Source organism: Anser cygnoides, chromosome 28 (assembly GCF_040182565.1).
Source record: "Anser cygnoides isolate HZ-2024a breed goose chromosome 28, Taihu_goose_T2T_genome, whole genome shotgun sequence".
NCBI classification, from domain to species: Eukaryota; Metazoa; Chordata; class Aves; order Anseriformes; family Anatidae; genus Anser; species Anser cygnoides.
Genome location: NC_089900.1, coordinates 344,813 through 360,299, shown reverse-complemented (window position 1 = coordinate 360,299; position 15,487 = coordinate 344,813). Strand labels below are relative to the sequence as shown.

General features: G+C 61.1%; 1 protein-coding gene across 1 annotated transcript; it reads left to right on the top strand.

Annotated features, from left to right (window-relative positions):
- Window positions 1–185: 185 nt before the first annotated feature.
- Window positions 186–15,478, top strand: LOC136787051 (SH2B adapter protein 1-like). Its single transcript, XM_066984173.1, is given in 13 exon segments — window positions 186–434; window positions 3,467–3,670; window positions 3,672–3,714; window positions 3,717–3,766; window positions 3,768–4,452; window positions 4,547–4,648; window positions 6,194–6,285; window positions 7,173–7,237; window positions 7,381–7,500; window positions 9,370–9,598; window positions 10,888–11,059; window positions 15,199–15,286; window positions 15,397–15,478. Coding segments are annotated over 13 exon segments (1,908 nt in total). The 5' UTR covers window positions 186–395; the 3' UTR covers window positions 15,416–15,478.
- Window positions 15,479–15,487: the final 9 nt, after the last annotated feature.

Here is a 15,487-nt window from a genome sequence, read left to right as displayed (position 1 = left end):
AACGTGACCACGCCCCCTCGCAGCGTAACCACGCCCCCTCGGCGTAACCACGCCCCCTCGGCGTAACCACGCCCCCGCCGTAACCCCGCCCCCTCACCGCGACCACGCCCACTCCCTCCTCGCAGCCCCGCCCCCCCCCGCGCGCGCGCATGCGCGCTGCCTCCCCCACTCCCTCCCCGCGCATGCGCAGCGCGCCGCGGCCGGCTCCTCCGCCCGGAGGACCCCCCCCCTCCCCGGGGCGGCGCTCTGGCCCTCGGAGCGTCGCCTCTATGGTGGCGGCGGCGGCGGCGGGGCGGAGCGGCCCGCGGGGCCCGCGCGGACGCTCTAGGCCGCGGGGCCGCGTCTCTATGGTGGGCTCCGGAGGCCCCGGGGAGGCGCTCTAGCCGCTCGCCTCTATGCCCCGCGGGCGCCGCTCTGCGCCGCGCGTCTCTATGGTAAGAGGGGGGGGGCCCCCGGTGGGGAGGGGGGAGCGGGGAGGGGGGGGGGAGGTGGGAAGCGGGGGCCGGAACCGGAAGTGGGGCGGCGGCGGCCCGGAAGCGGAAGTGGGAGGAGGGTGGAGAAGGGGGGTTCCCTAAAGACCCCCCCCCCGCGCAGGTTAGAGGGGGGCGGGGCCTGAAGGGGCGGGGTTAAATGAAAAGGGGGCGGGGCTTGAGGGGAGGGGCGGGGCTTGAGGGAGGGGGCGGGGCTTGAGGGAGGGGGCGGGGCTTGAGGGGAGGGGGCGGGGTCTGGGGGAGCTGGGGGAGATTTTGGGGGCAAAACGGGGGGATTTGGGGCCAAAATGAGTGAATTTGGTTTCAAAGTGGGGAGAATGGGGGCCTCGGGTGAGGGGATTTGGGGCCAAAATGGGGGAGTTTGGGGGTCAGAGGGGGGATTTGGGCCTCGGGTGAGGAGATTCGGGCCTCAAAGGGGGGATTTGGCCTCAAATGAGCGGATTTGGGGTGAAAATGAGGGAATCTGGGCCTAGGGTGAGGAGATTTGGGTCTCAAAGAGGGAATTTGGGGCCTCACGTGAGGGGGATTTGGGGCCAAAATGTGAGAATTTGGGTCCCAGTTGAGAGGATTTGGGGCTGAAATGAGGGGATTTGGGGCTGAAAGGGGGATTTGGCCTCAAACAAGAGAGTTTGGGGCTGAAGCAGTGTTTGGGTCTTAAAAAAGGGGATTTGGGGCCAAAATGAGGGGATTTGGGCCTTGAGTGAGGTGATTTGGGCCTCGAAGGAGGGGTTTGACTTCAAACGAGTGCATTTGGGATGAAGTGAGGGGATTTGGGGTCGAAACGAGGGAATTTGGGTTTCAGTTGGGAGGATTTGGGCCCAGTTGAGGGGATTTGGCCTCAAAAGAGCGTATTTAGTGCCTCGAGTGACGGGATTTGGGGCTGAAACGAGGGGATTTGGACTCAAAGGGGGATTTGGGCTCAAACGAGGGGGTTTGGGGCCTAGAGTGACAGATTTGGGGCTGAAACAAGGGGATTTGGGTCTCAAAGTGGGGACTTGGGCCTCGCATGAGGGGATTCGGGCTTCAAAGGGGGGATTTGGCCTCAAACAAGGGGATTTGGGCCTTGAATGAGGGGAATTGGGGCCAAAATGAGGTAATTTGGGTCACAACTGAGAGAATTGGTCCTCAGTTGAGGAGATTTGGGCCTCAAAGGAGGGATTTAGGCTGAAATGAAGGGATTTGGGGCTGAAGTGAGGGAATTTGGGTCCTGAATGAGAGGGTTGGTCTCCAGTTGAGGGGATTTGGCCTCAAACAAGGGGATTTGGCCTCAAACGAGGGGATTTGGGGCTGAAATGAGGAGATTTGGGTCTCAAAGAGGAGTTTGGGGCCTTGAATGAGGGGATTTGGGGCTGAAATGGGGGAATTTGGGTCCTAAATGCGGGGATTTGGGGCTCAAAGAGGGGATTCGGGCTTCGTGTGAGGGGACTCGGGTCTCAAAGGGAGGATTTGGCCTCAAGCGAGCGGATTTGGGGCCAAAACGAGGGGATTTGGCCTCAAATGAGGGAATTGGGTCTCAAGTGAGAGGATTTGGGCCTCAAAAAGTAGATTTGGCCTCAAGTGAGTGGATTTGGGGCCAGAATGAGGGAATTTGGGCCTTAAGGGGATTTGAGACCAAAACGGGGGATTTGGGCTCAAGAGAAAGGATTTGGGCCTGAAGTCAGGGGATTTGAAGACAAAAGTTGGGGATTTGGGCTTAAGTGAGAGCATTTGAAGGCAAAAGTTGGGGATTTGGGCTCAAGTGAGAAGATTTGGGGCTGAAATGAGGGAATTTGGTCTTGCGTGAGAGGATTTGGGGGATTTGGGTCCCAAAGGAAAGATTTGGCCTCAAATGAGTGGATATGAGGCCAAAACGGGGAAATTTAGACCTTAAACAGGGGAGTTTGAGGCCAAAATGGGGGAATTTGGGCCTTAAACGAGGGGATTTGAGGTGAAAATTGGGGGATTTGGGCTCAAGTGAGAGGATTTCGGCTTCGAGTGAGGAAATCTCAGCTTTGAGGGCAGGGATGTTGCCCCGGATGAGGAAGTTTTGCCCCAGATGAGGAAGTTTTGCCCCAGATGAGGAAATTTTGCCCCAAATTAGAAAATTTTGCCCCAGATGAGGAAGTTTTGCCCCAGATGAGGAAGTTTTGCCCCAAATGAGGAAATTTTGCCCCAGATGAGGAGATTTTGCCCTAGATGAGGAAATTTTGCCCCAAATGAGAAGATTTTGCCCCAAATGAGGAAGTTTTGCCCCAGATGAGGAAATTTTGCCCCAGATGAGGAAATTTTGCCACAAATGAGAAAATTTTGCCACAAATGAGAAAGTTTTGCCCCAGATGAGGAAATTTTGCCCCAAATGAGAAGATTTTGCCCCAAATGAGGAAGTTTTGCCCCAGATGAGGAAATTTTGCCCCAGATGAGGAAATTTTGCCACAAATGAGGAAATTTTGCCCCAAATGAGGAAGTTTTGCCCCAGATGAGGAAATTTTGCCACAAATGAGAAAATTTTGCCACAAATGAGGAAGTTTTGCCCCAGATGAGGAAATTTTGCCCCAGATGAGGAAATTTTGCCACAAATGAGGAAGTTTTGCCCAAGATGAGGAAGTTTTGCCCCAAATGAGGAAATTTTGCCCCAGATGAGGGAATTTTGCCCCAGATGAGGAAGTTTTGTCCCAAATGAGGAAGTTTTGCCCCAGATGAGGAAGTTTTGCCCCAAATGAGGAAATTTTGCCCCAGATGAGGAAATTTTGCCCCAAATGAGGAAGTTTTGCCCCAGATGAGGAAATTTTGCCCCAGATGAGGAAATTTTGCCACAAATGAGAAAATTTTGCCCCAAATGAGGAAGTTTTGCCCCAGATGAGGAAATTTTGCCCCAAATGAGGAAATTTTGCCCCAAATGAGGAAGTTTTTCCCCAAATGAGGAAGTTTTGCCCCGAAACAACAGATTCGAGACTAAATAGCGGAATTTTTCAGCAATCCTTTTCCTCCCCCCGCAGGTGAGGACCCCCCCGGCGCCCCCTCCCCCCCGCCGCGGGCACCGGGGGTCCCGTCCCCGTCCCCCCCTCGGCGCCCCCGCTATGAACGGGGGGGTGGGAGCGGGGAGGCCCCGAGCCCCCCCGCAGCCCCCGCGGCCCCCCCAAAACCTCTCGTCGTGGCGCGACTTCTGCGAGGGCCAAGCCCGGGCGGCCGCCCGCGACCCCCCTCGCCCGCCGCTTCCGCGCCTTCGTGGGGGCTCACCCCCAGTTCGGGGGGCCGAGGCCGCCTTCGGGCGCCGCTTCGCCCAGCGCTTCCTGCGCCCACTTCGAGGCCGAGGTGGCGCGGGAGGCCGAGCGGCGCCGCGACGACGCCGCCGCCGAGGACGACGACGACGACGACGACGAGGAGGAGGAGGACGACGACGACGACGAAGGCTCCTCGCCCCCGCGCTGCGACATCGCCCCCTTCACCGGCACCCAGCGCCCCCGGGGGCTCGGAGACCAGCGGGGAGGCGTCCCCCCCCTCCAGCCTCCCCCTCAGCCTCCTCCTCCTCCCGGCCTCGGCACCCCCAAACCCAAGCTCCGCAAGCGCTTCTCCCCTCCGCAGCGTCGGCCGCAGCGTCCGCGGGGTGCTGCAGTGGCGAGGCGGGGCGGGGGCGACGGCCCCCGAGACCCCCCCCGCCGCCGCCGCCGCCGCCGCCGCCCCCCGGCCTTCCTCAGCAGCCTCCTCTTCCTCCCCTCCGCCAACACCAACTCCAACTCCTCGGGGGCAGCGGCGAGGCCGAGCGCTGGGTGCAGCGCTTCGAGCGCCTCCGCCGGCCGCCGCCGCGACGCCGATAAAGTCGCCACGAGGAAGAGGAGGCGCGAGGGGGTCTTGGGGCTGGCGGTGGCCCAAGGCGGGGGGGCCGGGGGGCTGGGGCGCCCCGGGGGGCCGCTGGCAGCGCTGCCGCCTGCTCCTGCGCCGGGCGGCCGAGGGCGACGTCTTGGAGTTTTACGTCCCTCCGAAGGTAGCGAAAACGCCCGACCCGGGGGCGTTTTGGGTTGATTTGTGCGCTGCGGGGGGTCTTTTCTCGGTTTTTATGTGCCCCCCGGTTGTTTTAGGCCGCCAAGGCGCGGGTGACGGTGCCGTGCTCCGAGGTGGCGGCCGCCCGCGGCGCCACGCCGCTCGAGGGGCCCGACAGCGAGAACACCTTCGTGCTCAAGGTGGGCTTGGGGGGCTTTTGGGGGGGCTTTGGGGGATTTGGGAGGTGGTTTGGGGGCTTTGGGGGTCCTTTGGGGGGCTTTGGGGGCATTCGGGGGGCTTTGGGGACATGAGGGGGCAATTTGGGGGCTTTGGGGTGTTTTGGGGGGGTTTTGCGGTCTTTTGCGGGGTTTGGGGGTCTTTGGGGGGGCTTTGGGGGCATTAGGGGGCAATTGGGGGGGCTTTGGGGGTCTTTTGGGGGCTTTTGGGGTCTTATGGGGGGGGCTTTCGTGGTCTTGGGGGGGCTTTGGGGTCTCTTGGGGGCTTTGGGGGCATGAGGGGGCAATTTGGGGGGCTTTGGGGCACTTTGGGGGTTCTTTGGAGGTGGTTTGGGGTCTTTTGGGGGGGCTTTAGGAGGGTTTGGAGGACTTTGGGGTGCTTTTGGGGGCATTTGGGGTCTTTTGGGGGGGGGCTTTGGGGTCTTTTGGGGGGGGCTTTGGGGTCTTTTGGGGGGGCTTTGGGGTCTTTTGGGGACATTTGGGGAGCTTTGGGGTCCTTTAGAGGCATCTGGGGGTCTTTGGGGTCTTTTGGGGGGGCTTTGGGGTCTTTTGGGGACCTTTGGGGGGCTTTGGGGTCCTTTAGAGGCATTTGGGGGCGTTGGGGGGACTTGGGGGTCTTTTGGGGGTCTTGGGGGGCTTCGGGGCGTTAGGGGGCAATTTGGGGGGGCTTGGGGGTCTTTTGGGGGGGCTTTCGGGGCTCTTGGGGGGCTTTTCACGCGTTTTGGGGCACATTTGGGGCCTTTTGGGGCCGTTTGGGGGGGTTTTGGGGCCGTTTGGGGGGGTTTTGGGGCCGTTTGGGGGGGTTGGGGCCGTTTGGGGGGGTTGGGGGCACTGTGGGGGGTTTTGGGGCCGTTTGGGGGGGGCGTTGGGGGCCGTTCGGGGGGTTTGGGGCCGTTTGGGGGGGGTTTTGGGGCTTTTTGGCGGGGGGGTTGGGGCCTTTTGGGGGGCTTTGAGGCCGTTTGGGGGAGTTTTGGGGCCGTTTGGGGGTCAGTTGGGGCCATTTGGGGGGTTGGGGCCATTTGGGGGTTTTGGGGCCATTTGGGGGGGGTTTTGGGGCCGTTTGGGGGGGGGGGGGGGGTTGGGGCCGTTTGGGGGGGTTTGGGGCCATTTGGGGGGTTTTGGGGCCATTTGGGGGAGTTTTGGGGCCATTTGGGGGGGTTTTGGGGCCGTTTCGGGGGTTTTGGGGCCGTTTGGGGGGGGGGCGGGTTGGGGCCACTTGGGGGGGTTTTGGGGCCGTTTGGGGGGCTTTTGGGGCCGTTTGGGGGGCTTTGGGGCCGTTTCGGGGGTTTTGGGGCCATTTTGGGGGGCTTTTGTGCCCCCCCCAAACTTCAGGATTTCTCCCCCGCCTTTGGGGTCGCCCCCCGTTCCCGCCTCTTCCCGCCCTCCAAACCCCCGTTTCGGGGCCGTTTTCGCTGCTTTCGGGTCCGGGGGTTGGATTCGGGGTCCCACCCCCGTAGCCCCCCAATTCCCCCCGTAACCCCCGATCCCCCCCCTTTTTGCCCCCCCCAGCTCCACAACTCCCTGGAGTACGTCCTGGAGGCGCCGGACGCGCTGCAGGCCACGGCCTGGCTGGGCGACATCCGCCACTGCATCGGCTCCAGGTGCCTCCGGGGGGCCCCCAAACCCCCCCCCACCCCAAAATCCCCCCAGCACCCCAAGATCCCCCCAGCACCCCAAGACCCCCCCGACCCCAAAATCCCCCCCCGCACCCCCAAAAAGAGAGGTTTCGGGGTCGCTTTTGGCTTCCGCTGACGCGTTCTGGGGGGACGGTTTGGTTTTGGGGGGGGGGGATTTGGGGTGGGGGGGGTTGGGGGGCTTTTGGGGGTGGGGGCATTTTGGGGGGGGACGTTTTGGGGGGTTTTTGGGGTGGGGGCATTTTGGGGGGACGTTTTGGGGGCTTTTGGGGTGGGGGCATTTGGGGGGGGATGTTTTGGGGTGGGGGGCTTTTGGGGGGGCTTTTGGGGGTGGGGGCATTTTGGGGGGGATTTTGGGGGTGGGGGCTTTTGGGGTGGGGGCATTTGGGGGGACGTTTTGGGGTGGGGGGCTTTTGGGGGGGGCATTTTGGGGGTGGGGGGCTTTTGGGGGGACATTTTGGGGTGGGGGCGTTGAGGGGTGGCATTTTGGGGGGGCTTTTGGGGGGCTGTGACTTCGGGGGGGCTTTTGGGGTGACAGTGACTTGGGGGGCATTTTGGGGTTGGGGGGCATTTGGGGGGGGCATTTTGGGGACATTTTGGGGTGGGGGTAATATTTGGGGGGGGTTCATTTTGGGGTGGGGGCATTTTGGGGGCACGTTTGGGGGGGCTTTTAGGGTGGCAGTGATTTTGGGGGGGGACGTTTTGGGGTGGGGGCATTTTGGGGGGGGGGCATTTTGGGGGCGATGAGGCCATTTTAGCCCGGCGGTGACGTTTGGGGGCCACATTTCGGGGTGGGGGGCACATTTTTGGGGGGGGTCAGAAGCTGGTTAACCCCCCCCCCCCCCCCCCCCCAGCGAGGAGGCGCAGAGCCCGCCCCCCTGCCCGAACCACTCGGAGAGCAGCGAGCAGCTGGCGCAGGGTGAGTCCGAGACCCCCCCCCAAATTAAAAAAGAAGACCCTCCCCCTAATTTTTGGGGGCCCCCCCCTAATTTTGGGGCCCCCCTAAATTTTGGGGCCCCCCCTAATTTTGGGGCCCCCCCTAATTTTTGGGGCCCCCCCCAGGCGCCTACGGGGGTCTGGCGGAGCTGCTGCCCCCGAGCTGCCCCCCCGGGTCCCCATCGAGGAGCCCCCTTCGCCCCCCGCTGCTGCACGGCCCCTTCCCCGACACCCCCGACGGCGCAGGTATTGGGGTGGGTGGGGGGCACCCCTTTTTTTGGGGGGGGGTGGGGGTGTCCTGGGGGGGCTGCGCCACTTTTGGGGGAAGATCTGGGGTCGTAGATGGGTTTCGGGGGGCTTTAAGGGGGCTGGACACTGGTTTGGGGGGGGTTGGGGGGGGTCTATGGGGGCTGGACCCCAATTTTTGTGGGGTTGGGGGGTCTAAGGGGTTGGGTCCTAATTTGGGGGGGGGCTCTAGGGGGACCGGACCCCAATTTTAGGAGGATTTAGGGGGTCCAAGGGGGCTGGACCCCAATTTGGGGGGGTTGGAGGGGTCTTGGGGGCTGTACCCCGATTTTGGGGGGGGGTTGGGGGGTCTAAGGGGACTGAACCCCAATTCTAGGGGGCTTTGGGGGGGTCTAAGGGGGCTGCACCCCAATTTTGGGGGGTTTGGGGGGTCTTGGGGGCTGTACCCCAATTTTTGGGGGGGTTGGGGGGTCTTGGGGGCTGTACCCCAATGTGGGGGGGGTTGGGGGGGTCTAAGGGGGCTGCATCCCAATGTGGGGGGGCTCTAAGGGGGCTGCGCCCCAATTTGGGGGAATTTGGGGAGGGTTTTGGGGGTCTAAGGGGGCTGCACCCCACTTTGGGTCCATTTAGGGGTGGTTTGGGATCTAGAACCCCGGTTTTGGTCCATTTAGGGCTGGTTTGGCACCTAGAACCCCTCTTTTGGGGCAAAATAGGACGTGTTTAGGGCTTGTACCCCATTTCAGGGTTCGTTTAGGGCTAGTTTGACATCTAGAACCGTGTTTTTAGTTCCATTTTCAGGTTTACTTGGCATCTAGAACCCCATTTTGTCTCTATGTAGGGTTAATGTGGTATCTAGACCGCAATTTCAGTGTCCGTTCAGGGTTGGTTTGGCACCTAGAACCCCAATTTCATGTACATTTAGGGATAGCTTGGCACCTAGAACCCCATTCTGGGATGATTTGTCACCTAGAACCCCCTTTGGGCCCCATGTAGGGTTAATTTGACATCTAGAACCCCATTTTCATTTCCATTTAGGGTTGGTTTGGCACCTAGAACCCCATTTTCAGGGCCTTTCAGGCTCTATTCAGCACCTAGCACCACATTTCCAGGCACTGTTTGGCACCTAGAACCCCATTTTGGGTTCAATATAGGGTTGGTTTGGCACCTAGAACCCCATTTCCAGGCCCATTTAGGCTCTGTTCAGCATGTATAACCCTTTACTTGTCCCGTTTCGGGTTGATTGAGCACCTAGAGCCCCGTTGTCTTTTTTTTTTTTCATTTTAGAGATAGTTTGGCACCTAGAACTGCGTTTTTGGTCCTGTTTAGGCTCTATTCAGCACCTAGAACCCCATTGCGGCCCCGTTTTGGGTTAATTTGGCACCTAGGGCCCCATTTTTTGTTTGATTTAGAGTTATTTCGGCACCTAGAACCCTGTCTTGAGGCCCGTTTAGGTTCCATTCAGCACCTAGAACCCCATTTTCAGTTCCATTTACGGTTAATTCAGCACCTAGAAGCCCATTTTGGGCCGACTTGGCACCTAGAATCTCCCGTCCCCATTTCAGGTTAACACAGCACCTAGAACCCCAGTTTTGGTTCAATTCAGGCAATATTCAGCACCTAGAACCACATTTTTTATTCAATTTAGGGATATTTGGCACCTAGAACCCTATTTTCTGTTCAATTTAGGGATATTTAGCACCTAGAAACCCCTTTTTAGGCCCATTTAGGCGCGATTCGGCACCTAGAACCCCACTTCCAGGCCCCTTCGGGCCCCATCCAGCACCTAGAACCCCCCGCCGCCGCCCCCTCCTCCGTGCCCTCGCCCCTCACCGCCGCTCCCGTCTCTCCCCCCACCCCTGCCTCCCCCAGCCCCCTTCCCCTTCCCCTCCCCGCCCTCCCCCGCGGGGGACGCGCCCCCCGGAGGCCGAGGCACCCCCTGGCCGAGCACCCCTGGTTCCACGGCACCCTCTCGCGCCTCAAGGCCGCCCAGCTGGTGCTGGCGGGCGGCACGGGCGGCCACGGCGTCTTCCTGGTGCGGCAGAGCGAGACGCGGCGCGGCGAGTACGTCCTCACCTTCAACTTCCAGGGCAAGGCCAAGGTGAGGCCGCCTCCCTTTTTTGGGGGCGTTCCGGGGGATTTGGGGGCGTTCCGGGGGGATTTGGGGGCGTTCCGGGGGCATTTGGGGGCATTCCGGGGGCATTTGGGGGCGTTGCGGGGGGATTTGGGGGCGTTCCGGCGGGATTTGGGGGCGTTCCGGGGGCATTTGGGGGCATTGCGGGGGGATTTGGGGGTGTTCCGGCGGGATTTGGGGGCGTTCCAGGGGGATTTGGGGGCGTTCCGGGCTCCTTGAGAGGGGTTGGGGTCGTTCTGGGCTCCCTGAGGGGGATTTGGGGAGGTTCTGGGTTCCTTGAAGGGAATCTGGGGAGGTTCTGGGCTCCCTGAGGGGATTTTGGGGAGGTTCTGGTCTTCTTTGACAAGGCTAAGGTGAGGCCGTTTTCCCCTTTTTGGGGGGCGTTCCGGGGGATTTGGGGGCGTTCCGGGCTCCTTGAGAGGGGTTCTGGTCGTTCTGGGCTCCCTGAGGGGGATTTGGGGAGGTTCCGGCCTCCCTGAGGGGTTCTGGTCTCTCTGAGGGGGGGACTTGGGGAGGTTCTGGCCTCCTTGAGAAGGTTTGAGGGCGTTCTGGGCTCCCTGAGGGGATTTTGGGGAGGTTCTAGGCTGCCTGAGGGAATTTAGGGAGGTCTTGGGCTCCCTGATAGGGATTTGGGGTGGTTTCGGCCTCCTAAAAGGGGAATTTGGGGAGGTTCCGGCCTCCCTGAGGGGTTCTGGCCTCCCTGAGGGGATTTGGGGAGGTTCTGGGTTCCTTGAAGGGAATCTGGGGAGGTTCTGGGCTCCCTGAGGGGATTTAGGGAGGTTCTGGGCTCCTAAAAGGGGAATTTGGGGAGGTTCTGGGCTCCCTGAGGGGATTTAGGGAGGTTCTGGGCTCCTTGAAGGGAATCTGGGGAGGTTCTGGGCTCCCTGAGGGGATTTAGGGAGGTTCTGGGCTCCTAAAAGGGGAATTTGGGGAGGTTCCGGCCACCCTGAGGGGTTCTGGCTTCTCTGAGGGGGATCTGGGGAAGTTCTAAGCTCCCTGAGGAGAATCTTGGGAGGTTCTAGGCTCCCTGAAGAGAATTTGGGGAGATTCTGGCTTCCCCGAGGGGTTGTGGCTTCCCGGAGGGGAATTTGGGAAGGTTCTAGGCTCCTAAAAGGGGATTTTGGGGAGGTTCTGGTCTCCTGAGGGGCTTTGTGGGTCCCAACCTCCCTGAGGGGATTTTGGGGTCCCGTCTTCCCCGTGGGGGGATTTTGGGGACCCCCCCCCGCCTCGCGCCGCGACACCCCCCGTACCTGCAGCACCTCCGCCTGTCGCTGAACGAGGAGGCGCAGTGCCGCGTCCAGCACCTCTGGTTCCGGAGCGTCTTCGACATGCTCGAGCACTTCCGCGTCCACCCCATCCCGCTGGAGTCGGGCGGCAGCGGGGACGTCACGCTCGTCAGCTACGTGGTGGCCTCGCAGCGTCCCCACGGTACGGGGGCGTCGCCGCGGTCTCCGCCGGGGTGGGGCCTCAGCCCGGCGGTGGCCTCCCCCCGCCATCTTGTGTCCTCCCCCCGCCATCTTGTGTCCTCCCCCCGCCATTTTGTGTCCTCCCCCCGCCATTTTGTGTCCTCCCCCCGCCATTTTGTGCCGCCCTTCACCGTTTTGTAGGCTCCCCCCGCCATTTTGTGTCACCCCCTGTGGCGTTTCCCGCCATTTTGTGTCCCCCCTGTGGCGTTTCCCCGCCATTTTGTGCCCCCCACCATTTTGTCCCGCCATTTTGTGTCCCCCCTGTGGCGTTTCCCGCCATTTTGTGTCCCCCCGTGGCGTTTCCCCGCCATTTTGTGCCCCCCACCATTTTGACCCTCCATTTTCTGTCACCCCCTGTGGTGTTTTCCCCCATTTTTTGTCACCCCCTGTGGTGTTTTCCCCCATTTTGTGCCCCCCACCATTTTGTCCCGCCATTTTGTGTCACCCCCTGTGGCGTTTCCCGCCATTTTGTGTCCCCCTGTGGCGTTTCCCGCCATTTTTTGTCACCCCCTGTGGCGTTTCCCGCCATTTTGTGCCCCCCACCATTTTGTCCCGCCATTTTGTGTCACCCCCTGTGGCGTTTCCCGCCATTTTTTGTCACCCCCTGTGGCGTTTCCCGCCATTTTGTGTCACCCCCTGTGGCGTTTCCCGCCATTTTGTGCCCCCCACCATTTTGTCCCTCCATTTTGTGTCACCCCTGTGGTGTTTTCCCCCATTTTGGGTCCCCTGTGGTGTTTCCCGCCATTTTTTGTCACCCCCCATTTTGTGTCTCCCCTTTTGTGTCACTCTTTCCCGTTTTGTGTCACCCCCTGTGGCGTTTTTTGCCATTTTTTGTCCCCCCGCTCCATTTTGTGGCACCCTCCGCCATTTTGTGTCCCTTTTTGGCGTTTTCCGCCGTTTTTACCCCCGTTGTGGCATTTTCCACCATTTTTTCTCGCCTCCCCGTGGTGATTTCCGCCATTTTGTGTCCCCCATTTTGTGTCCCCTCGTGGCGTTTCCCGCCATTTTGTGTCCCCTCGTGGCGTTTCCCGCCATTTTTTGTCACCCCCTGTGGTATTTTTTCGCCGTTTTGTGTCCCCTTGTGGCGTTTCCCGCCATTTTGTGTCCCCTTGTGGCGTTTCCTGCCGTTTTTTGTCCCCCCACCGTTTTTTGTCACCCCCTGTGGTGTTTCCCACCATTTTTGTCACCCCCTGTGGTGTTTTTTGCTGTTTTTTGTCCCCTCGTGGTATTTCCCGCCATTTTCTTGTCCCCCCGCCATTTTGTCCCCACGTTTCGCGTCGCTCCTTTTGGTGTTTCCTGCCGTTTTGCGTCCCCTTTTCTGGCGTTTCCCGACACTTTTTGTCTCCTTGACGTTTTTGGTCACTTCCTGCGGGGTTTTCCGCCGCTTTTTTCCCCCTTTTGGCGTTTTTCACCGCTTTGTGTCAGCTCCCGGCGGTATCACCCCTCCTTTTGTGTCCCCCCGCCATTTTGTGTCTCCCCGTGGTGTCACCCCCCAGTTACCCCCATAACCCCCCCAGTTACCCCCATAACCCCCCAGTTACCCCCCATAACCCCCCAATTACCCCCATAACCCCCCCAATTACTCCCCCGTAACCCCCCAATTACCCCCCGTAACCCCCCAAATCCCCCCCAGACCCCAAATCCCCCCCATAACCCCCCCAATTACCCCCCAACCCCCAATTACCCCCCAACCCCCCAATTACTCCTCATAACCCCCCAATTACCCCCAATTACCCCAAATACCCCCCAACCCCCCCATTACCCCCTAATTTACCCCCCAAATCCCCCATAAACCCCAATTGCCCCCAATATCCCCCGATCCCCCCATTACCCCAATTACCCCCAATTACCCCCCATAAACCCCAATTACCCCCAATTTACCCCCACAATCCACCCCAATACCCCATTTCCCCCCAATTGCCCCCCATTTCCCCCCAATTGCCCCCCCCCAATTACCTTCATTACCCCAATTACCCCCCCCAATCCCTCAAATACCCCCCAAATCCCCCAGTTACCCCCCGTAACCCCCCAAATCCCCCCCCAGACCCCAAATCCCCCCCCAAACCCCCCAATTACCCCCCGTAACCCCCCAAATCCCCCCATAACCCCCCAATTACCCCCCGTAACCCCCCCAAATCCCCCCCATAACCCCCCAATTACCCCCCGTAACCCCCCAAATCCCCCCCATAACCCCCAATTACCCCCATAACCCCCCAATTACCCCCCGTAACCCCCCCAAATCCCCCCCCCCCAAACCCCAATTACCCCCATAACCCCCCAATTACCCCCCGTAACCCCCCCAAATCCCCCCCATAACCCCCCAATTACCCCCCGTAACCCCCCCAAATCCCCCCCCATAACCCCCCAATTACCCCCCATAACCCCCCAATTACCCCCCCCGTAACCCCCCCCCCAAATCCCCCCCCCAGACCCCAAATCCCCCCCATAACCCCCCCCAATTACCCCCCAACCCCCCAATTACCCCCCAACCCCCCAATTACCCCCATAACCCCCCAATTAACCCCAATTAACCCCAAATACCCCCCAACCCCCCCATTACCCCGTAATTTACCCCCCAAATCCCCCCATAAACCCCAATTGCCCCCAATATCCCCCGATCCCCCCCATTACCCCAATTACCCCCAATTACCCCCCATAAACCCCAATTACCCCCAATTTACCCCCACAATCCACCCCAATACCCCATTTCCCCCCAATTGCCCCCCCATTTCCCCCCCAATTGCCCCCCCAATTACCTTCATTACCCCAATTACCCCCCCAATCCCTCAAATACCCCCCCAAATCCCCCAGTTACCCCCCGTAACCCCCCCCCCAAATCCCCCCCAGACCCCCAAATCCCCCCCCAAACCCCCCAATTACCCCCCGTAACCCCCCCAAATCCCCCCATAACCCCCCACCACCCCCCGTAACCCCCCAAATCCCCCCCATAACCCCCCAATTACCCCCCGTAACCCCCCAAATCCCCCCATAACCCCCCAATTACCCCCATAACCCCCAATTACCCCCCGTAACCCCCCCCCCAAATCCCCCCCAAACCCCAATTACCCCCATAACCCCCCAATTACCCCCCCGTAACCCCCCAAATCCCCCCCATAACCCCCCAATTACCCCCCGTAACCCCCCCCAAATCCCCCCCATAACCCCCCAATTACCCCCCGTAACCCCCCAAATCCCCCCCATAACCCCCCAATTACCCCCCATAACCCCCCAATTACCCCCCGTAACCCCCCCAATCCCCCCCATAACCCCCCAATTACCCCCCCCCATAACCCCCCAATTACCCCCCGTAACCCCCCCAAATCCCCCCCCCCAGACCCCAAATCCCCCCATAACCCCCCAATTACCCCCCGTAACCCCCCCAAACCCCCCCCCAGACCCCAAATCCCCCCCATAACCCCCCAATTACCCCCCGTAACCCCCCCCCCCCAAATCCCCCCCCCAAACCCCAAATCCCCCCCATAACCCCCAATTACCCCCCGTAACCCCCCCAAATCCCCCCCCAAACCCCAAATCCCCCCATAACCCCCCAATTACCCCCCGTAACCCCCCCAAATCCCCCCATACCCCAATTACCCCACCAATCCCCCCCATAACCCCCCAATTACCCCCCATAACCCCCCCCAAATCCCCCCCCCCCCCCCAAACCCCAATTACCCCCCTCGTAACCCCCCCCCAAATCCCCCCCCCAAACCCCAAATCCCCCCCATAACCCCCCAATTACCCCCCGTAACCCCCCCCCCCAAATCCCCCCCATAACCCCCCAATTACCCCCCGTAACCCCCCAAATCCCCCCATAACCCTGCAATTACCCCCCATAACCCCGCCAAATCCCCCCAGACCCCAAATACCCCCCAAACCCCCCAATTACCCCCTGTAACCCCCCAAATCCCCCCCCAGACCCCAAATCCCCCCCGTAACCCCCCAATTACCCCCCATAACCCCCCCCCCCCAAATCCCCCCCCCCAGACCCCAAATCCCCCCCCAAACCCCCCACCACCCCCCGTAACCCCCCCAAATCTCCCCCCAGACCCCAAATACCCCCCAAACCCCCCCTCACCCCCTTTTTTTGCCCCCCCCCAGGCCGGGACCGCTCCGGGAGCCGCTCGGCCGAGCCCCCGGCGCCCGCAGCCCCGACTCCCCGGGCCCCCCCGGCCGCCGCCGACTGCTCGTGAGTAATTGGGGGGGGGGTCCCAAAAATGAGGGGGGGGCACCCCCAAACGCCCCCACCCCAAAAAACCCCCCCCGACACCCGTTTCTCTGTGCCCCCCCCCCCCGCAGGGTTGAGCATCTCCCGTAGCCGGGACCCCCCACGCTCTCGGGGGCCCCCCCAACATTTTGGGCCCCCCAGCGATTTTGGGGACCCCCAGAC